Raw genomic sequence first — 23,636 nt, forward strand, 5'->3', positions numbered from 1 at the left:
CTGAGTATATTACATGATGAGAGTTATATCCTGCATACAGAAGTAGTTCCGTGCATTGTCTTTTGCACAGTCTACAGTTTTGGAGCACAATTCGCCATTAATTACTTATCTTTCATCCCTCCATTCTCACCGTCACATACTCTTGGTCAGCGGAAATGAAGAGGTAACATTTTGGCAGAATTATGACTTTTCTACCAAATATCATTTTCAATCCAGTTATAGAATTTAATAAAGACTCGAGTCCTTTCCAGCAAAGTGATTCTTATCGGCAGGAACGCGTTAGCCGTCGCTCGCTCACAGCCGGGGGCAGTACGTCACTCCTTAAATAATTAATGGGGACCTGTGCCCTTTAATTACCACAGTTACTGATTGCGCAGAAAATGTGTCATTTTTAACCCACTCTATTACTCCTTGCACCCCCAGAAAACAGCACATGAAAGAGTTAATGGGAATAATTCCTGCGAGGTATCGGAGGCCTCGGCACCTACAGAATATATATAGAGACATGTGGATCACCTTGGAAACCTTTCCAAGAAGCGAATGTATATGAAGCTGCACCGACAACCGCGGAGTGACACCTCCCCGACCTCAGCTCTGAAGGTAGGACACCATTGTCCATCGGTGAGTCCAGATCTGAACCCCATGTGAGGTGCACTGGAGCCCTCATCTCCATCCAGAGTCACTGAATGGCCATGACACCAGAGAGGCTAACCCTTCACACAACCATGAGGGCTGGGACCCCCATTCATGTCCTGAGAAGGTGGGTCCTGGTAGTCCACAGCTTCACATCTCTACAGCCTTGACTGCACTCACGTGGCCTTCTCTCTTACATCTCAAAGGTCCTTGCACCTGGATCCTCAAGGAGGCCCGGCACCCACTTTAGAACATTATCAACCATTTAAGGTAAATTGAAAGTTGAAGCATGTGGAAATGAGAAAGCTTGGGGTGGGATAGACTTATACGCAGCATGAACCTGCATGCTCCATACTGGGGCATGCACAAACGCTTTAGGTTCAAGGGCAACATTGTAAAAGTCCCAGGGACTGCAAAAACTATTCTCATTAGAGATGGGGCATCACTGCAGGGACTCCCTCATACAAGAAGAGTGGGGGGTCTCCTGCTCCCCTCATTCTCTATATCTATCCATAATAGTACACAGGACTTGTAAACAGAAGTGACAGGAAGCCTAAAGACTGGAGGCCACATATAACAGTATCATCGGCCACGTGTGGACCTGGGTGTCCGCTTGGGTATGGGAGGGAACAGGGAACCAGGCCTGAGAACTAGGGAAGGAAGATGGACACCTCCTAGTAAAACCCTAACCCAATATCCTGACTGACTACCAGTATGAACAGACCCCAGAGGTAGGTGAGTTCATACGCAGGAATACCTAGAGTCCTATCTAGCCCTATAGGACCCTGGTACTAATGGCAGGGACGAGACTACCTGTTCCTCCAAAAGGAAGGACGAACAGGAGTCTCCTTCAGGCCTAATGCAAACAATAGGGAAATGCAACACACAGAACCCAAACAACATACAAAAAGGGAAAGGAAAGACTTAACTTCAAAAGGGCTATGGAAGCACCAGGAACTCAGCTGAGATCCAACCACAAACAATCCACAGGCACAGAAGCTATAGACCGCACAGCATTGTGGGAGAAGGAACAATAAATAAGGAAGGTAAAATGACCACATTAGCAACACCTGGAGGCGAGGGGTCTGGCCATTACCAGAAACAACACAGACGCCCAGTGATCCACAAGGAAAACATGTCAAATCAAACCACGTGTTGCCAGTCTCACCGATCTCCTGCCACCTGTCGTGGGAACGTCCGTGACACCAGGTTGCAGACTCTACACCCTGCTATAGAGGATGTCACTGGGAGACGATTCACTTTGTTCCAGTGTCTACGCAACTTATCTTCTGGGACAGTCATAGGATTTGGAAGTTACCAACTTTCATTGCATCCATGGGTTAATATAACCCCAACCTGGTCACCAACCCCAATGTTAACCCTACTAAACACTGACTACAACAATAAAAATATACTTAAAATGAACAATAAACCCTAACACTAACCTGAATACTAACCGTAACCCTACTAACTAGAACCCTAACACTAACTCCAATGCTAAATCTAGCCCTATTAACCTGAACCCTAAACCTAACACTAACCAGGACCCTAATGCTAACTAGAACCCTAACACTAACCAGAACCCAAACACTAACCAGGACCCTAACACCAACCAGAACCCTAACATTAACCCCAATGCTAAACCTAACCCTATTAACCAGAACCCTAACACTAACCAGAAACGTAACATCAACCACAATCCTATAACTAACCCAAGCCTTAACACTAGCCGTCATGCTAACCTGACTATTCACAACTGTAAAACTAACTGAAACCCTAAAGGGGTTGGTCCATCACACAAATTGGTGGCATATCTCTAGGACCACCTCTGAGACCGGCACCTATAACTAGAACGGGAACCCAAAGTGAACGAGGATGCACCACGCAAGTGCACTCCATTCACCTCTATGGGAGTTCCGGAAATAGCCAAACCGGCGGTTAGCTGTAGTCAGCACTGAAAGTAGCCTAACCTCAAACTATAAGATCATAAACAACAACAATAATAATAATAATAAAATAACATAATAATAACAATAATGACATCATAATGATACAAATAATAATAATATAATAAACATGATTACTCTACAGAGATACATTGTAGCCGCCATGTGCTGCCGGTCAGTCCGGTCATGTACATCTGGTGATGGAGATGATTGACAGCCCCCCCCCGAGTGCTGGGAGGTGACGAGGAGGAGGACAGGTACCTGTAAGGAATCCAGTCAGACTGGTACTTAGAAGTCATTGCTCCTCACAGTCAAGGGCCCGAACCTCCAGCATAAGACGAGGCGACCTGTTCAGACCCCATGCAGACCTCTGCCATGTAGCCAGCAGCATCCTCTGCTTGTGGAGGAAGGTGAGCAGCAGTGCAGGAGGAGCAGAGCACAGTGCAGCACAGCAAGGTCTATCCCAACAGCACCCTCATCCTGTCTCCAGCAATAAAACCAGGAGAGATCCCTCAGCAGAGACTAATGCATTGTGCACCGCTGCGGAAATGTTGGCACTAAAGTCGCCTCTTGTCGCCGCTGCGGCCCCCTCGAAGCGTCTCCGCTTTGTCCTGCTGCAACATGATGCTCAGTCCCCTCCACCTGTACAGCAGCAGCAGCAGCATTCAGTGTCTTCCTTTACTGAGCGGCTCCACAGAGCAGCAGCTCCACATCAGCAGCAGACACAACCCCCAGTGATGTCATCTGCCAGTCACCAGCCCGCTGCAAAACCTGAGATGGAGCAGAGCTGAGCAAGCAGAGGGGGGCCCAGCACAACCAGTGGACCCCAGTGCACGATGCTGGGGCTGCCACAAAATACAGCAAAAGTATTCACCCGCACCTTCCCTGTGACACAGAACCCAGTGACCTCTCCACTCCATCCTGAGGACAGCGGACATTCTCCTGCTCCATCAGAGGAAGCGTGCGGGGTCATTTACTGACTGATATACGCAAGTTTTCTGACGCAGATTGCGGAGCAAAGGTTATTTACCCCTATGCCTTTTCCAGAAACAGGTTGTGTGCGGTATCACAGCTCAGATGCAGTACCAGACACAGCCTATGGACAGGGGTGGCGCTGGAGAAGGCAGCCATGTTTTTCTGATTCCGGACCACCCCTTAATTAACATTGCACCGATCCAGAACTGTTCAATGTGAGATATATGGAGGGGGGTGAATACTTTTGCAACAGCACAGACTCCGGCTCTGCGGCAGTGTGCGGGTGCCAGGCTGCAGCGAGGAGTCGGGGTGAGACGCGGTGCATCGTGCGGGTAACAAGCCCTCCTCTCCATGAATGAAGAGACAGCTCGGGCTCCGGTTGTCATGGAGACTCGTGTTCTGATCCTCATCATCACCGGACGCCGCTCTGCCGCCCCTCAGCTGAAGATTTCCCCCCAAAGGAGCCACCCACCCCCAATAGAAGCCCCCGCTCCCAGGGAGCCGTTATAAGGTTATTACACTACAAGATAGATAGATATAGATGATAGATAGATAGGAGATAGATAGATAGATAGATAGATAGATAGATAGATAGATAGATAGATAGATAGGAGATAGATAGATAGATAGATAGATAGATAGATAATAGATAGATAGATAGATAATAGATAGATAATAGATAGATAGATAGATAGATAGATAGATAGATAGATAGATAATAGATAGATAGATATTAGATAGATAATAGATAGATAGATAGATAATAGATAGATAATAGATAGATAGATAGATAGATAGATAGATAGATAATAGATAGATAATAGAGAGATAGATAGATAGATAGATAGATATGAGATAGATAGATAGATAGATAGATAGATAGATAGATAGATAGATAATAGATAGATAGATAGATAATAGATAGATAGATAGATAGATAGATAATAGATAGATAATAGAGAGATAGATAGATAGATAGATAGATATGAGATAGATAGATAGATAGATAGATAATAGATAGATAGATAGATAATAGATAGATAGATAGATAGATAGATAGATAGATAGATAGATAGATAGATAGATAGATATAGATGATAGATAGATAGATAGATAGATAATAGATAGATAATAGATAGATAGATAGATAGATAGATAGATAATAGATAGATAATAGATAGATAGATAGATAGATAGATAGATAGATAGATAGATAATAGATAGATAATAGATAGATAGATAGATAGATAGATAGATAGATAGATAGATAATAGATAGATAGATAGATAATAGATAGATAGATAGATAGATAATAGATAGATAATAGAGAGATAGATAGATAGATAGATAGATAGATATGAGATAGATAGATAGATAGATAGATAGATAGATAGATAATAGATAGATAGATAGATAATAGATAGATAGATAGATAGATAGATATAGATGATAGATAGATAGATAGATAGATAGATAGATAGATAGATAGATAATAGATAGATAATAGATAGATAGATAGATAGATAGATAATAGATAGATAATAGATAGATAGATAGATAGATAGATAGATAGATAGATAGATAGATAATAGATAGATAATAGATAGATAATAGATAGATAGATAGATAGATAGATAGATAGATAGATAGATAATAGATAGATAGATAGATAATAGATAGATAATAGAGAGATAGATAGATAGATAGATAGATAGATAATAGATAGATAGATAGATAGATAGATAGATATAGATGATAGATAGATAATAGATAGATAGATAGATAGATAATAGATAGATAATAGATAGATAGATATAGATGATAGATATGGGATAAATAGATAGATATAATAGATAGATAGATATGAGATATAAAAGATATAGATACTTTGTAGATTGATTGCCCTGGAACCCAAGCAGTGACGGCTGAGCCCCTCCGTGGTGGTCGCCCCCGTCCTGGACCATCTGCCCCGCTGTGTATGAGATGGGGGCAGGGCAGCGGTCACACAGGTCCGCCCCTCACATACTATTCACACTAGAATGCATTTAATAATTGCATAAGTTTTAGCGCCTTTGTCTGCACTTTCACTTGTACTGTCGAGGTCCTTGCGCTCTTCTCTCCGAAGCTCTGGGTATTGAATCCTCTGGTGTGGATGTGGAGAAGAGGAGGAGATGTCCGGTGCCGCATTATACCAGTAGATACTCAGAGGGGAACTCCGCCGCGGTGCTGTTAGGGCTCTTTCACACGAGCGGATGCCGTGCGGCTAATCCGCTGCATGACAGACAGCCGATCCGCGCTGCGGACAGCAGAGACACGGAGCAGTCACAAGATTGATAATCAATCACAGTGAGATAAAGTCGTCACCCTGATTTTGTAGCAAAAAGGTCACAGAGCGGCACGGAGCGTTATCAGTCGTGTTACTGCTCCGTGTCTCCGCTGTCCGGAGCGCGGCTCGGCTCTCATTCACTACTTCAGTGCACTGCACCAGAGAGAGCACTGTACAGTTATAATGCTTCAGTGCACTGCACCAGAGAGAGCACTGTACAGTTATAATGCACCAGTGCACTGCACCAGAGAGAGCACTGTAATATTATGATGCTTCAGTGCACTGCACCAGAGAGAGCACTGTACAGTTATAATGCTTCAGTGCACTGCACCAGAGAGAGCACTGTACAGCTATAATGCACCAGTGCACTGCACCAGAGAGAGCACTGAACAGTTATAATGCTTCAGTGCACTGCACCAGAGAGAGCACTGAACAGTTATAATGCTTCAGTGCACTGCACCAGAGAGAGCACTGTAATATTATGATGCTTCAGTGCACTGCACCAGAGAGAGCACTGTACAGTTATAATGCTTCAGTGCACTGCACCAGAGAGAGCACTGAACAGTTATAATGCTTCAGTGCACTGCACCAGAGAGAGCACTGTAATATTATGATGCACCAGTGCACTGCACCAGAGAGAGCACTGTACAGTTATAATGCACCAGTGCACTGCACCAGAGAGAGCACTGTAATATTATGATGCTTCAGTGCACTGCACCAGAGAGAGCACTGTACAGTTATAATGCTTCAGTGCACTGCACCAGAGAGAGCACTGAACAGTTATAATGCTTCAGTGCACTGCACCAGAGAGAGCACTGTAATATTATGATGCTTCAGTGCACTGCACCAGAGAGAGCACTGTACAGTTATAATGCTTCAGTGCACTGCACCAGAGAGAGCACTGTATATTATAATGCTTCAGTGCATTACACCAGAGAGAGCACTGTACAGTTATAATGCTTCAGTGCACTGCACCAGATAATTATAGTACTGCACTTGGTAGAGGACTATACAGTTATTGCACTTCACCAGTCGGGGGCGCTCTCCTCTCCTTCTACCCCTAATGCTCCCTGCACACTGGATTACTGCAGCCAGTGAGCCCTTGTCCTGCCATTCGCCGTCTGCTTCATCTGCGGGGAGATCCCAATGCGATTCTTCCTGTTTTTTTCCAGCGACAGATTGGAGCCGTCCGCCCAAATCTGAGGACACACCCTTCTGCCATCGTCAGCCCTTACCGCGCGTGCTAACCCCTCTTCACCCTGCAGTCTACAACCTTTCAATGCAATTACAACTTTTTTAGGCCTCTTGCACACAACCGTATTTATTTTGCAGTGCGCAAAAAACAGGTCTGCAAAAAATATGGATGACATCCGTGTGCATTCCATATTTTGCGAAACGGAACAGCCGTCCCCTAATAGAACAGTCCTATCCTTGTCCGTAATGCGGACAATAATAGGACATGTTCTATTTTGTTGCGGAGCGGAAATACGGACATCCGTAATTGGAATGCACATGGAGTAACTTCCTTATTTACGCCATAAATGACATGGCTCCTCGGGAGGCAGACGCCGATTAAGATGAATCAGGACCATTCGAAATCTCCAGAACTTCTCAGTAAAGAAGGACTCTGTGAGGGTCCGACTGCTGAGACCCCACCAATCATGAGAACCCCGCAGCCCTCGAGCCCCCTCGTTCATGCCCGACCTGCTGCTCTGTTCATTTGGGGGTCGTCATGAGCAGGGGGGGGGGTTCTTGCAGTACGACCCTCACTGATCTAATAGTCAGATAGGGGATAACGGCTCACAACCGGAATCCCCCTTTAACCCTTTATTTCTTACTGGCACATAACATTTTTTACCGTCCGCCGGCCACAATCCGGCAGAATGAAGCAGACACTTTACTATTGATATCAATCCTTCGTCTGACAGTCGCAAATTCATAAAAATGCAGACCCCCCTCCCCGTCCCCGATCGCAGTGATATTTGTTCACGGATAGCGCTCTGCGGAGCGTCTGGATTCATTTCCTGCGGTCGCTTTTATCGGCTCCCATCTTCTCATATGTATGTCTTCTCTGTAAAGCCGCTATCCGGGGTGGGGGCCAATATCTGTAATACAGAGGAATGACTGACCGGTGCGACATTACTGCCTATAGCACCATCATCACCATCATCACAATAGATAGGTGAGACATACCCGCTGACGACCTATGGCCCCCGGGGCCGGGAATTCCTGACACAGGTTTGGACAATGGAGCTGGATGCAGATGACAGCCGCTCCTTCTACAGTAAGGTGATAAACCAGAAGTACATGATAGAGGCACGTTCTATTGTCAGGTGATGGAGCCGATGTAGATGATATAGGCACGTTCTATTGTCAGGTGATGGAGCCAATGTAGATGATTGAGGCACATTCTATTGTCAGGTGATGGAGCTGATGTAGATGATAGAGGCACATTCTATTGTCAGGTGATGGAGCCGATGTAGATGATAGAGGCACGTTCTATGGTCAAGTGATGGAGCCGATGTAGATGATTGAGGCACATTCTATTGTCAGGTGATGGAGCCGATGTAGATGATAGAGGCACGTTCTATTGTCAGGTGATGGAGCTGATGTAGATGATAGAGGCACATTCTATTGTCAGGTGATGGAGCCGATGTAGATGATAGAGGCACGTTTTATTGTCAGGTGATGGATCTGATGTAGATGATAGAGGCGCGTTCTATTGTCAGGTGATGGAGCTGATGTAGATGATAGAGGCACGTTCTATTGTCAGGTGATGGAGCTGATGTAGATGATAGAGGCACGTTCTATTGTCAGGTGATGGAGCTGATGTAGATGATAGAGGCCTGTTCTATTGTCAGGTGATGGATCTGATGTAGATGATAGAGGCGCGTTCTATTGTCAGGTGAAGGAGCTGATATAGATGATAGAGGCACGTTCTATTGTCAGGTGATGGAGCTGATATAGATGATAGAGGCACGTTCTATTGTCAGGTGATGGAGCTAATATAGATGATAGAGGCATGTTCTATTGTCAGGTGATGGAGCCGATGTAGATGATAGAGACCCGTTCTATTGTCAGGTGATGGAGCCGATGTAGATGATAGAGGCACGTTCTATTGTCAGGTGATGGAGCTGATAGAGGCACATTCTATTGTCAGGTGATGGAGCTGATATAGATGATAGAGGCACGTTCTATTGTCAGGTGATGGAGCTGATATAGATGATAGAGGCATGTTCTATTGTCAGGTGATGGAGCCGATGTAGATGATAGAGGCCCGTTCTATTGTCAGGTGATGGAGCCGATGTAGATGATAGAGGCACGTTCTATTGTCAGCTGATGGAGCCGATGTAGATGATAGAGGCACGTTCTATTGTCAGGTGATGGAGCCAATGTAGATGATTGAGGCACATTCTATTGTCAGGTGATGGATCTGATGTAGATGATAGAGGCGCGTTCTATTGTCAGGTGATGGAGCTGATGTAGATGATAGAGGCACGTTCTATTGTCAGGTGATGGAGCTGATGTAGATGATAGAGGCACGTTCTATTGTCAGGTGATGGAGCTGATGTAGATGATAGAGGCCTGTTCTATTGTCAGGTTATGGATCTGATGTAGATGATAGAGGCGCGTTCTATTGTCAGGTGAAGGAGCTGATGTAGATGATAGAGGCACGTTCTATTGTCAGGTGATGGAGCTGATAGAGGCACATTCTATTGTCAGGTGATGGAGCTGATATAGATGATAGAGGCACGTTCTATTGTCAGGTGATGGAGCTGATATAGATGATAGAGGCATGTTCTATTGTCAGGTGATGGAGCCGATGTAGATGATAGAGGCCCGTTCTATTGTCAGGTGATGGAGCCGATGTAGATGATAGAGGCACGTTCTATTGTCAGGTGATGGAGCCGATGTAGATGATAGAGGCACGTTCTATTGTCAGGTGATGGAGCTGATGTAGAAAATGGAGCTTCAGTAGATGTCGGGAGCGATATCTGTCTGAGAGCAGCATAAACTGGTGACTCTCCGACTCCACAGCTGGGTCACTGACTTTTTATTGTGCAGTAGTTTTCATTAAGCACTGTAAGGGCTCATTCACACGACTGTATGTATATTGTGGTGACATCCGTGTGACTTCCGTGTTGCATGCGTTTTTTTTTGCGAATCCATTGTAACAATGCCTGTCCTTGTCTGCAAAACAGACGAGAAAAGGACATGTTCTATTTTTTTTTTTGCAGAACGGACTTGCGGACACAGAATGTACACTGAGTCATTTACGTTTTTCTTTCAAGCCACATTGAAATTAATGGTTCCGTATACGAACCTGTAAAAGAAAACGGAATGGAAACAGAAGAAAAATACATTTGTGTGCATGAGCCCTAAAACTGTGCAGGCACCGAGGCATCTTCAAAATTCAGGAGCTGCTGTCTTCTCATCCCCCGGCCTCCTCGCCTCCACTGCCGACCGGAGCTTTCTCCCTGTGCACAGTATAGGAAAGAAGCTGCCAATTACCAGAGGGAGAAGGGGGGGAAGGGGGGAGGGGAGCTGTCACTCACCAGCCAGGGCTCCGGCACCGGGGTCCGGCTCCTGCCGCTCAGCAGTGGAAATATAAGTGACCCCGTGCTGCAATCTGGGCGTCTGTCACTACGTTATTATACCCTCAGAAACAGAGGCATAAAACTCACACATTCCCTTTAATGAACTCGCTCTAATTTTTCTGAGCACAGAAAAAGAGAAAGACGCAGCAGGAACAATGGCGAATACGATAATTAACGGACAGCAGAGCATTCAGTGAAGGGAACATCAAGATCTGACGACTATTACATCGTGCTCACCGCTAACGAAAAGAAAGATACAAAGTAATAAACAGAACAACTCATTAACTATATCCATGCCAAAAAGTAGAATGACCCCCAACAGGCAAACCAAGAAAAGTGGTACTGTTCAAATACTGAGGATTACACCCAGTATACAGGACAGGAGAAGTGGTACTGTGCGGTGTATATATACAGAATAAGAGCAGATACTGAGGATTACACCCAGTATACAGGACAGGAGAAGTGGTACTGTGCAGTGTATATATATACAGGACAGGAGAAGTGGTACTGTGCAGTGTATATATATACAGGACAGGAGAAGTGGTACTGTGCACAATAGCAGCTCAGTGAAGAAAGATGTATTACTCAGTTCAAAAGAATCTGTATAATCTGTATATAGTGAGCTCCCTCTAGTGGTGGCTGTATAATCTGTATGTAGTGAGCTCCCTCTAGTGGTGACTGTATAATCTGTATGTAGTGAGCTCCCTCTAGTTGTGACTGTATAATCTGTATGTAGCGAGATTCCCTCTAGTGGTGGCTGTATAACCTGTATGTAGTGAGCTCCCTCTAGTGGTGCCTCTTATAATCTGTATGTAGTGAGCTCCCTCTAGTGGTGGCTGTATAATCTGTATGTAGTGAGCCCCCCTAGTGGTGGCTGTATAATCTGTATGTAGTGAGCTCCCTCTAGTGGTGGCTGTATAATCTGTATACAGTGAGCTCCCTCTAGTGGTGACTGTATAATCTGTATGTAGTGAGCTCCCTCTAGTGGTGGCTGTATAATCTGTATGTAGTGAGCTCCCTCTAGTGGTGGCTGTATAATCTGTATGTAGTGAGCTCCCTCTAGTGGTGGCTGTATAATCTGTATGTAGTGAGCTCCCTCTAGTGGTGACTGTATAATCTGTATGTAGTGAGCTCCCTCTAGTGGTGGCTGTATAATCTGTATGTAATGAGCTCCCACTAGTGGTGGATGTATAATCTGTATGTAGTGAGCTCCCTCTAGTGGTGGCTGTATAATCTGTATGTAGTGAGCTCCCTCTAGTAGTGACTGTATAATCTGTAAGTAGTTACCTCCTCCTAGTGGTGGCTGTATATTCTGTATGTAGTGAGCTCCCTCTAGTGGTGGCCGTATAACCTATATGTAGTGAGCTCCCTCTAGTGGTGTCTGTATGATATGTACGTAGTGAGCTCCCTCTAGTGGTGGCTGTATAATCTGTATGTAGTGAGCTCCCCCTAGTGGTGGCTGTATAATCTGTATGTAGTGAGCTCCCTCTAGTGGTGTCTGTATGATCTGTACGTAGTGAGCTCCCTCTAGTGGTGGCTGTATAATCTGTATGTATTGAGCACCCTCTAGTGGTGGCTGTATAATCTGTATGTAGTTATCTCCCTCTAGTGGTGGCTGTATAATCTGTATGTAGTGAGCTCCCTCTAGTGGTGGCTGTATAATCTGTATGTAGTCAGATTCCTCTAGTGGTGGCTGTATATTCTGTATGTAGTGAGCTCCCTCTAGTGGTGGCTGTATAATCTGTATGTAGTGAGCTCCCTCTAGTGGTGGCTGTATAATCTGTATGTAGTGAGCTCCCTCTAGTGGTGGCTGTATAATCTGTATGTAGTGAGCTCCCTCTAATGGTGGCTGTATAATCTGTATGTAGTGAGCTTCCTCTAGTGGTGACTGTATAATCTGTATGTTGTGAGCTCCCTCTAGTGGTGGCTGTATAATCTGTATGTAGTGAGCTCCCTCTAGTGGTGACTGTATAATCTGTATGTAGTGAGCTCCCTCTAGTGGTGGCTGTATAATCTGTATGTAATGAGCTCCCACTAGTGGTGGATGTATAATCTGTATGTAGTGAGCTCCCTCTAGTGGTGGCTGTATAATCTGTATGTAGTGAGCTCCCTCTAGTAGTGACTGTATAATCTGTAAGTAGTTACCTCCTCCTAGTGGTGGCTGTATATTCTGTATGTAGTGAGCGCCCTCTAGTGGTGGCCGTATAACCTATATGTAGTGAGCTCCCTCTAGTGGTGTCTGTATGATATGTACGTAGTGAGCTCCCTCTAGTGGTGGCTGTATAATCTGTATGTAGTGAGCTCCCCCTAGTGGTGGCTGTATAATCTGTATGTAGTGAGCTCCCTCTAGTGGTGTCTGTATGATCTGTACGTAGTGAGCTCCCTCTAGTGGTGGCTGTATAATCTGTATGTATTGAGCACCCTCTAGTGGTGGCTGTATAATCTGTATGTAGTTATCTCCCTCTAGTGGTGGCTGTATAATCTGTATGTAGTGAGCTCCCTCTAGTGGTGGCTGTATAATCTGTATGTAGTCAGATTCCTCTAGTGGTGGCTGTATATTCTGTATGTAGTGAGCTCCCTCTAGTGGTGGCTGTATAATCTGTATGTAGTGAGCTCCCTCTAGTGGTGGCTGTATAATCTGTATGTAGTGAGCTCCCTCTAGTGGTGGCTGTATAATCTGTATGTAGTGAGCTCCCTCTAATGGTGGCTGTATAATCTGTATGTAGTGAGCTTCCTCTAGTGGTGACTGTATAATCTGTATGTTGTGAGCTCCCTCTAGTGGTGGCTGTATAATCTGTATGTAGTGAGCTCCCTCTAGTGGTGGCTGTATAACCTGTATGTAGTGAGCTCCCTCTAGTGGTGGCTGTATAATCTGTATGTAGTGAGCTCCCTCTAGTGGTGACTGTATAATCTGTATGTAGTGAGCTCCTAGTGGTGGCTGTATAATCTGTATGTAGTGAGCTCCCTCTAGTGGTGGCTGTATAACCTGTATGTAGTGAGCTCCCTCTAGTGGTGGCTGTATAATCTGTATGTAGTGAGCTTCCTCTAGTGGTGACTGTATAATCTGTATGTAGTGAGCTCCTAGTGGTGGCTGTATAATCTGTATGTAGTGAGCTCCCTCTAGTGGTGGCTGTATAATCTGTATGTAGTAAACTCCCTCTAGTGGTGGCTGTATAACCTGTATGTAGTGAGCTCCCTCTAGTGGTGGCTGTATAATCTGTATGTAGTGAGCTCCCTCTAGTGGTAACTGTATAATCTGTAATCTGTAGTGAGCGTCCCCTAGTTCTGGCTAGAAATATTTTCTTTAGTGAGTTCCCTCTGGTGGTTTCATGCAGATAGGTTTTTATCTTGTGGTTCTGTTTACGTAGTAGATTATTACTTTTGTATCAGAAAATCATAGCTCTGACTCCTGAAGATATCTGTGAGGGTCCATTCACACGACCATAAGTGTTTTGATATTTCTTATTATGGAGCAGAATGTGATATCAATGCGATGTGTGTAGCTGCAAGCAGTTTCTGTCACTGAATCACCCAAATATTCTGTGTTCTCCTCTCTATTTAAAAAAAAAGAAGATACCAGTGCATTATGCTGTAATATCCTCAGTGTATCAGGAGTCTCTGGAGGAATGTAGCGAGGGTTGTTTAACCTGTGTGGGGATTCGCTCTGGTAGACAGGACAAGCGGACGCAGTATAGAGGCAAAGACACGTTTGTAACTCAAAAACTTTAGTGTTTTATTCACACTTATGGCAACAAAACAATACGACAGTCCATTTGCCGTTTTGGTGTTCGTTCACACCTAGACAATTCATACAGCAAAAGAGTCACCTGTTATCCTAGGTGTTAGTTCACACCCGATCGGCATTGCTCAGGACAGAGCACACCTCCCAAACTCAGGCCTCCAGCCTAGCACACGGCTCAGATCCCAATCCAGCGATTGCCAGAGCTCCTCTGTCAGAGAGAGAGGTAATCACTTCCAGCTGACACTGCTGGCTGGGTTTTTTATATAGGCCAGTCAAGACCTGGCCTGGAATGTGGGGAGTAGTCGCCCACCCAGCACTTTGACTACTCCCAGTAAGAGCTGTCCCGGATCAGCTATGATCACTATACTAAATAGCAAGGTGTCAAACAGCAACTGCTGCTGACAAATGAAAACTGGCTCTTATTCCACCAAGACCAGGAACCTCAGTGACACATACATTCCGTCAATGATGGTCCCTTGCGCCTTTCTACACCTGGTACTGATATATTGTGTAGTGTGCCCAATATACTGGAGTCTACAACTGCAGGGGAGGAGGTAGATCACAAGTAGCTCTGCAGGGGAGGAGGTAGATCACAGGGAACTCTGCAGGGGAGGAGGTAGGTCACAAATAGCTCTGCAGGGGAGGAGGTAGATCACAAATAGCTCTGCAGGGGAGGAGGTAGATGACAAGAAGCTCTGCAGGAGAGGAGGTAGATCACAAGTAGCTCTTCAGGGGAGGAGGTAGATCACAAGTAGCTCTGCAGGGGAGGAGGTAGATCACAAGTAGCTCTGCAGAAGAGGAGGTAGATCACAAGTAGCTCTGCAGGGGAGGAGGTAGATGACAAGAAGCTCTGCAGGGGAGGAGGTAGATCACAAGTAGCTCTTCAGGGGAGGAGGTAGATCACAAGTAGCTCTGCAGAAGAGGAGGTAGATCACAAGTAGCTCTTCAGGGGAGGAGGTAGATCACAAGTAGCTCTGCAGGGGAGGAGGTAGATGACAAGAAGCTCTGCAGGGGAGGAGGTAGATCACAAGTAGATATGCAGGGGAAGATGTAGATCACAAGTAGCTCTGCAGGGGAGGATGTAGATCACAAGTAGATATGCAGGGGAGGAGGTAGATCACAAGTAGCTCTGTAGGGGAGGAGGTAGATCACAAGTAGCTCTGCAGGGGAGGAGGTAGATCACAAGTAGCTCTTCAGGGGAGGAGGTAGATCACAAGTAGATATGCAGGGGAGGAGGTAGATCACAAGTAGCTCTGTAGGGGAGGAGGTAGATCACAAGTAGATATGCAGGGGAGGAGGTAGATCACAAGTAGCTCTGTAGGGGAGGAGGTAGATCACAAGTAGCTCTACGCTCTACCTACTCCCCTGCAGTTGTAGACTCCAGTATATTGGGCGCACTACCAGGTTAAACTACATCATTAGTAAGGGCCTCGTCTCTCATCCTTCCCTCTGGTGCATGACAAGGACCCACGTGACCTCAGATTAGTGGTGATTGAGGTTTTAATGAGATGATTGAGACCCTTAAATGTGGAGAATGGAAGGTGATGGATATCACATCTATCGTTTTCCGATTCTCCGCACTTGTTATTTTGTATTTACTTTGATGTTGTAATCTTATGTTGCCTTTTTTCTTGTAGATACTATGGGTATCTAATGGATACATTCCTCCTGTGCACTGGGGTATCTACTTTTCGGTTTCTTCCTGCACTGTTCTTTGGGCCCCTGATCCAGTTTCTGTCCGGCCGCTCCTTTAGTAATGTCCGTGTTGACTACTTATTTATCTGCCAGGAATATCACTACCGATCACCGATTCAATAACCATTTTCACAGGCTATTCTCCGGTTTACCGGTTTCCATAGTAACAATGCATTCTGTGGTGCTCATTATGTCAATTCCCTCTTGAGCATATCCTGCTGGCTCGTGTTTTACGTATAATTATGTATTCTCCCATTCCGGGTTTTTGATTAATGTTTTTTATTTATATATGATATATTAATATAACTTTTTATAATTTTTTTTATAATCTTACGGCCTTTGGTTTGTCTCATGGAAATTTTCATTTCCGGTTGTACTGGTATTTATTCTCCCTCTGCATGCGATACACGCAGCCTGATGAAGGTGGCGGCCACTGAAACGCGTAGCTATTTTTAAATGTTTTTATTAATAATCACTAACCTTTGAAGTAATGATAAGTGAACCAGTTCGGCCCAAATTTAGCTATTTTTTGAATGGCAGACGAAATTTTCTGATTCGTTTCGGACAAATCCACTAAAATGTCGCATAGGAAAAAAGCACTAGAGAGGAAGAAGAAGGGTGCACACATGACCCTGAGAGGAAGTGGACAGACAGCCTGGATGAGCCAATCAGTGCTGCAGCAGTGAACAGGAAGAGAGAAGGGAGACGGCAAGTGTGTAATACCCCAAAGTGGTATTACCATTCCTACACCCTGCTACTGTATTTAATGGGCTAAACAAAATGTCATCTGTGTATTTATTCCAGGTCCTCTTACACTGTACATTCCTATTATTGCTATATGTTATTCGTTGTATTTCATGTAATGTGCCTGGTTGTACAGCAGATGGCGGTGTGTATATGGCAGAGAGATTTTTAGATAGAATGAAATTTACCATTCTATTCTCCTCCTTTTGGGCAGAAGTGGGCTACTCCTGCTTCCTACCAAGGGAGGGGCTGCAAGAAGTGTTTAGTCAGTCTTAGCCATTCTAGTGTTGGATGCAGATGTGTGAAGATGTAGCAGCGAGGTGTGACGGACTGAACCGTCACTGGGGCTGCTGGAGAGGCCTGAGGGCTAGCCTCCTTCCTATGGACCCAAAACTATGAAGACATCCCCCCCCCCCTTCCCCGGCTCATTATTCTGCAATGGGAAAAATGGGTAGTTTCTGTGTGTGAGTGATTACGTTATCCCATTATGTTGATTAATTGTATCACATGTGTAACTGCATGTGATTGGTTTATATAAAAACTGTCTCAGTCTTCCACAAGGTCCCCATGGGAGTGTCCCTCGATGGAAGACCTCCATAGAAGGCTGACCTGTAGCCTCATTAAAGTGTCCTGTTCTACCCTTCATGAAGTCTGGGCTCATGTTTGGGGGATTGGAGAACTACACTCTGGGGATTGCAATAATCATTATACTCTCCAGAGTATAATCCCTAGCTCTTGTAAGAGCTGTTCCTGCATTGCTGTCTGAAAGAAGAGAGGTTCACCCACTGGAACCTGGAAGCCTTGTTGTAGGTCCAGGGTGGGTAGAAGACAGCGAGATCCCAACCAAGCTTCGGCGGTTCGTGGGGTCGGCAGTCCTTACGGTGTCAAGTGGAGTGCTTGGAATCCTTGGGAAGCACTAGGAGCATCCATCGACGGAAGTACCCAGTTGATGTGCTAGGAGATCCATTACACGAGGGAAGGCCTCCCTCCTGCAGCAGGAGTCCCTCCAGAGGGAAGCAGCTCATAGAGCATGGTGTCATGATACTAGTGAAATAATGCTGGAATCCAATGGCAGCCTGTACACAAGAAGCACCGGAGTATTGAATAGGAGGTTGCAGGACTGAAGGATGAAGCAGCCAGACAGACGGAGCCGTTACCAGTAGCAACGGTGCAGGCCCGAAGGATGCAGCAGAGCCAGGCAGGCAGAGCCGTTACCGGTAGCAATGGTGCAGTACCGAAGGAATCGAAGAGCCGAGGTCAGATGAGAAATGGGTCAGGGCAGGCGGCACAGGAACGTAGTCAAGCAATCCGGGTCGGCAACAGGAGGTAGCAGGGTAAACCGCAAGGAGGAGGAACAAACCAGAGAGCTAGTTCCAAGTAAGAGGACTGCACGAGCCGTAGCTAAAACACAATACTCAAGCAATTAGTAACAGGCTTGAGAGGTTTAAATGTGAAACAGAAAGTAAGATGCCCCCAGCTGAGACACAATCCACCATCTTAACTGAGGGAGAACTTGAGGGCAAGACAACCTGAACTAAACAGACATAGCAGGATGATTCCTGACATTACTCCCACCTCAACAGCGGCCTCCGGACGAGACCTGACTTGGTCTCCCAGGATGTCTTTGATGAAACTGTTTGATCAGTCGGGGAGCATTAATATTTTCCACCGGTTCCCAAGAATTCTCTTCAGACCCATAACCCTGCCACTTAATGAGGTATTGTAGATGGTTCCGGAAAATTCTAGAGTCCAGGATTTTCTCTATAACAAATTGTTCTTGCCCATCTATCTCCACTGCATCGGGAGGAGGACGGATACGTTCTGGAAAAGGATTGGGTAAGGCAGGCTTAAGTAGGGACACATGAAAAACAGGATGAATCCTCATAGGTCGTGGAAGCTTGAGCCGAACAGCTACTGGACTAATTATCCAGATGATCTTATAAGGCCCAATACATTTCTGTCCAAGTTTTGGTGAAGGAACCTTAAGTTTAAAATTCCTAGTGGAAAGCCATACTTTATCGCCTATTTTAAACATTGGTGCTGGTCTACGAAATGTTTCTGCCGCCTCTTGTAATTTACTTGAGCCCTCTCTAATCCTCCATTTAGTAGCTCTAAATGTTGCTGTAATGCAGAGATCCTCTCCGCGACTGCTGGAATAGGTGAAACAGCGGGGAATTTGGGAAGAATATTTGGATGATACCCTAAATTTGCAAAGAAAGGAGTTTGCTTGGTGGAGGCACTTTAGGAGTTATTGTAAGAGAACTCAGCCACAGGAAGCAGATCGACCCAATCATCTTGTAAATGGCGGATATAGCATCGAAGATACTGATTTGTGCGTTCACTTTGTCCGTTAGATTGTGGGTGAAAGGCGGTTGATAGATTAATATCTATCTCAAGTGCTGTGCAAAAACTACGCCAAAATTTGGATGTAAACTGCACCCCACGATCCGAGATTACTTCATCAGGGACTCCATGAAAACGAAACACAAGGTCAGCGGTGTCTTTGGCAGAAGGTAGGTCGGTACATGGAATGAAATGTGCAGCCTTGGTGAGCCGGTCAACTACTACCAGAATTGTGTTTTTTCCTTTAGAGGTAGGTAGATCTACGATAAAGTCCATGGAAATAGAACCCCAGGGACGAAGGGGACCGACAAAGGCTGTAATAAACCCATGGGTGAAGAACGTGGAGTCTTACATCTAGCACAAACGTCACATGACATATTTCTTTACATCCTGTTGATAACTGGGCCACCAAAAGAAACGGGATAAAAATTCCTGTGTCTTCTGCGCTCCTTTGTGACCCGCAATCTTAGAATCATGGACTAATTTTGGAATTTTCAGTCCTATTGTTTCGGGTATATATAGCTGCTGCCCATGGGTCCACACCTTGTTCTTAAGCACCAAATGCACATCATCAGGTGGTCGAGACAGCAAGGAGTCGGTGTCATAGGCCTCTTTTATCTCTTCAAGCAAGTCCTTATTATGGATTACTCCCACAAAATTAGACTTAGGAACAATGGTCTTGGGCAGAATCGTAGAAGTGGAATCATTGGAAAAGATTCTCGATAGAGCATCTGCCTTGCCTTTACGGGAACCAGGCCTGAACGAGATGACGAAGTTGAATTGATTGAGGAAGAGACTCCAACGAGCTTGGCGACGGGATAGACATTTGGCAGATCTAACAAATTCCAGATTATGGTGATCAGTCAGAACTATTATTTGCTGTGAGGTTCCTTGAAGATGATGTCTCCATTCCTTAATAGCTGCAATGATAGCTAACAGTTCTTTATTCCCCACATCATAATTCTTCTCAGCAGGGGATAAACGTTGGGAGAAAAAAGCGCACGGATGCAATAAACCCTTCTCTCCGGTTCTCTGAGACAGAATAGCCCCTATAGCACAGTCTGAAGCATCTACTTCCACAATGAAGGCGAGTTCTGGGTCAGGATAAACTAATACAGGGGCTGTAGTGAACTTGGACTTTAGGAGACAAAACTATTCCTGTCCTTGAGGAGACCAGACAAAAGCAAGTGTGTAATAGGAGTAATTATTTCTGAGAAATTTTTAATAAAGAGTCTATAAAAATTGGCAAAACCTATGAAACGTTGAACATCTTTTATGCTCCTTGGGGTAGGCCAGTCTACTATTGCTTTAATCTTGCGAGAGTCCATGTGTAGACCATGAGGTGAAATTATATAGTCAAGGAATTGGATCTCAGTCTGGTGAAATTCACATGTCTCTGATGTTCTTCCATAGAGTTAGAGAAGATCAAGATATCGTCCAAATAGATGACTACAAACTGGTCCAGAAGATCTCTGAAGATATCATTGACGAGATGTTGAAAAGTGGCAAGGGCATTGCAAAGACCAAAAGGCATAACAAGATATTCGAAATGTCCGTATCGTGACCTAAAAGCTGTCTTCCATTCGTCTACAGATCTGATATGGACCAGGTTATAGGCGCCTCGCAGGTCTGACATGGTAAAAAAAATTGCATGTCGCACTCTCTCCAAAAGCTCAGGTAAAGCATAACGATTTTTGATTGTAATTTTGTTAAGTTCTCGGTAATCAATGCAAGGTCTTAGAGAACCGTCCTTCTTAACAAAGAATATGGGAGCCCCCGCCGGTAAGGAAGATGGGTGGATAAACCCCTTAGCCCGATTTTCTTCTATGTAGTCCTTGAGGGCTTTTAGTTCAGGGCCGGCTAAAGGGTAGATGTTTCCAAAAGGTATGGGTGCACCAGGAAGTAATTCTATAGGAATAGGCCAAGAATAACAGGGAAATGTGGAGAAGAGATCAATGGAAACGATAGGACTTCATGGTGATGAGGTGTTATAATGATTTCAAGTGGTTCCGTCTCTTGATCCACCGGCCCTGCGCTCAGTGGGGATCCATCTACGGTCTCCATTACCACAGGTGAGAGTTTTTTTCTGAAATTTAACCCCATTCTTTTGTGCAAAAGAAAGGTCCATGAAATTGCCACTAGCCCCGGAGTCCACCATAGCAGAGGTGGATATCGACTGAGATTTAATCAAGAACTTAATGGGAAGGAAGCAATGGGAGTCTTTATTCTCTTTCTTAATATGAGGAGCCACCGATGAAATGGATGATTGCTTTCTCAGATAATTCTGTTTCCGAAGCAATTGATTCTCCATCTGAACAGTCAGGATCTGCAATGGCTGCCACCAACCTCCGCGGACGGCTAGGCCAGTTGATAAGGAAGTGGTCAGACTTTCCACAGTAAAAGCATAGCCTTTCCCGGAGCCTGCGCTCCCTTCGATCGATGCTTTCACGTCTCAGTATGGAATCTACTTGCATAGGCTCACTTCCCGATTCTCTATAAATCTTTCCTTGGAAGTGGAGACAGGAAAAGATGGAGACTGCTTAGTATCATAATTCAAGGTAGCCCATTTCTCTTGTCGTCGTTTAGACAGTCGGGTATCGATTCGATTGCAATGGTTAATAAAGGGACCCAAACCTAAAGGGGCCTCTGCACGAGCAAGTTCATCTTTAATGCGCTGCATAGTCCTTTCCAAAAAAATGACATTTTCGCTGCGTCGTTCCAATCGGTGTCGACAGCCCACCTCTTGAACTCCATTGCATACTCTGTGACAGGGCGTCTGCCCCGGCCCAGTGCTAGTAATGCTGCTTCAGCTGTAGCACCTCGATTGGGGTCGTCAAACATTTGACTCATGGCATTGATAAAGTCCTCTAGGTGATTTAGCCGGGCGTCTTGAGTCTCAATAACGGACCTGCCCAGGCAATGGCTTTATAATACATAGGACTTTAGATCTATCAGTCGGAAACTGAGTTGAATTTGCATCAAAGTATGGCCTACACTGATTGAGGAACCCGCGGAACTTGTCGCGGTCTCCGCCAAATCTGAACGGTGGTAACTTATGGGTCATTGCAGGCACTGTAGCGGGTGGTACAGAAACTTGATTCTCCAAGTGGACTGTCCGGTCGGATAATGTCTGCACGGTACCACGTAGATCGTGAATCGCTTGTCCATAAATCTGGATGTTGTGGGAAGTCTGTCCTTCAAAGGCGCCATATTTATTTTTTAAAGTCTGCATCTCGGTGCGCATATTAGCCATAGCGGTCTGCAGTTGTTTAATGCGAACCTCTGAACTCCAAGTCTTGGCGGACTCCATTTTTGGCTTGAGTATTCTGTCACGATACTAGTGGAATACTGCTGGAATCCAATGGCAGCGACAAGGCCTGTACACAGGAAGCACCGGAGTCTTGAATAGGAGGTTGCAGGAGGTTACCGGAGCCGTTACCGGTAGCAACGGTGCAGATCTGAAGGATAAAGCAGAGCCAGGCAGGCGGAGCCGTTACCGGTAGCAACGGTGCAGATCTGAAGGATAAAGCAGAGCCAGACAGGCGGAGCCGTTACCGATAGAAACGGTGCAGGACCGAAGGATGCAGCAGAGCCAGACAGGCGGAGCCGTTACCGGTAGAAACGGTGCAGGACCGAAGGATGCAGCAGAGCCAGACAGGCGGAGCCGTTACCGGTAGAAACGGTGCAGGACCGAAGGATGCAGCAGAGCCAGACAGGCGGAGCCGTTACCGGTAGCAACGGTGCAGGACTGAAGGATGCAGCAGAGCCAAGGTCAGACGAGCAATGGGTCAGGGCAGGCGGCACAGGAACGTAGTCAAGCAATCCGGGTCGGCAACAGGAGGTAGCAGGGTAAACCGCAAGGAGGAGGAACAAACCAGAGAGCTAGTTCCAAGCAAGAGGACCGCACGAGCCGTAGCTAAAACACAATACTCAAGCAATTAGTAACAGGATTGAGAGGTTTATATGTGAAACAGGAAGTAAGATGCCCCCAGCTGAGACACAATCCACCTTCTTAACTGAGGGAGAACTTGAGGGCAAGACAACCTGAACTTAACAGACATAGCAGGATGATTCCTGACACATGGCATCATGGAGGATGGTGTCCTAGTGCGAGGAGAAGCAGCTCGGAGACTCTGTTTGTGGATTTATAATTAGGGCAACGCCAGTACTCGTACAGCGCCCCTGGCGACCGCAGCAGCATGGAATCGGCGGGTTCTCGAGCAGCGTTCCATCAGGAAGAGGAGGATCACCCGGATTACAGGGATGCAGTCCGGAAAGGCGTATGGCACGAGGCCCTGGAGGACGTGCAGCGTCAGCAGGGCAATAGTCTCCCCAGTGAGGAGCAGAGGTTGCGGATGCGATGGGAGCTGCGAATGCCTCTACTGGGAGAGCAGCCCCTGAAGGGGTGGGTGTCGGAGCGCGAGACCCTGGTATGGCAGGAGATCTGGCTGGATGATGCATATCAGGCACTATGGGAGGACCCACAGTCGGCAGGTGGAGATGGGACCGAGGTCTCTCTACCGGCCCTGCAGGGATGCTGGGCAGCCGGCCCAGTTGGAAGAGGTTCTGGATTCATCTTGTCCGACTAACACAGGTCCAGACCAGTTGGGGGTCTGGTACCTGGTTAGTCTACT

At 45.7% G+C, this 23,636-nt stretch overlaps 1 protein-coding gene across 4 annotated transcripts in view; it reads right to left on the reverse strand.

The window, feature by feature from the left end:
• The window catches only part of TUB (TUB bipartite transcription factor), a 64,621-nt gene that overhangs the window by 35,985 nt on the left and 5,000 nt on the right, over positions 1–23,636 (reverse strand). The window contains exon 1 of one of the 4 annotated variants that reach the window (XM_040409641.1): positions 2,841–3,243. The exons of 2 other annotated variants lie outside the window; for them this stretch is intronic. In XM_040409641.1, the coding sequence (XP_040265575.1) occupies positions 2,841–2,878 (38 nt within the window). In that variant the 5' untranslated portion in view covers positions 2,879–3,243. Of the gene's footprint in view, positions 1–2,709; positions 2,771–2,840; positions 3,244–23,636 lie in introns of those variants that run through there. One more of the 4 variants, XM_040409642.1, reaches the window with a different exon arrangement.

Source organism: Bufo bufo, chromosome 10, assembly GCF_905171765.1.
Source record: "Bufo bufo chromosome 10, aBufBuf1.1, whole genome shotgun sequence".
NCBI lineage: Eukaryota > Metazoa > Chordata > Amphibia > Anura > Bufonidae > Bufo > Bufo bufo.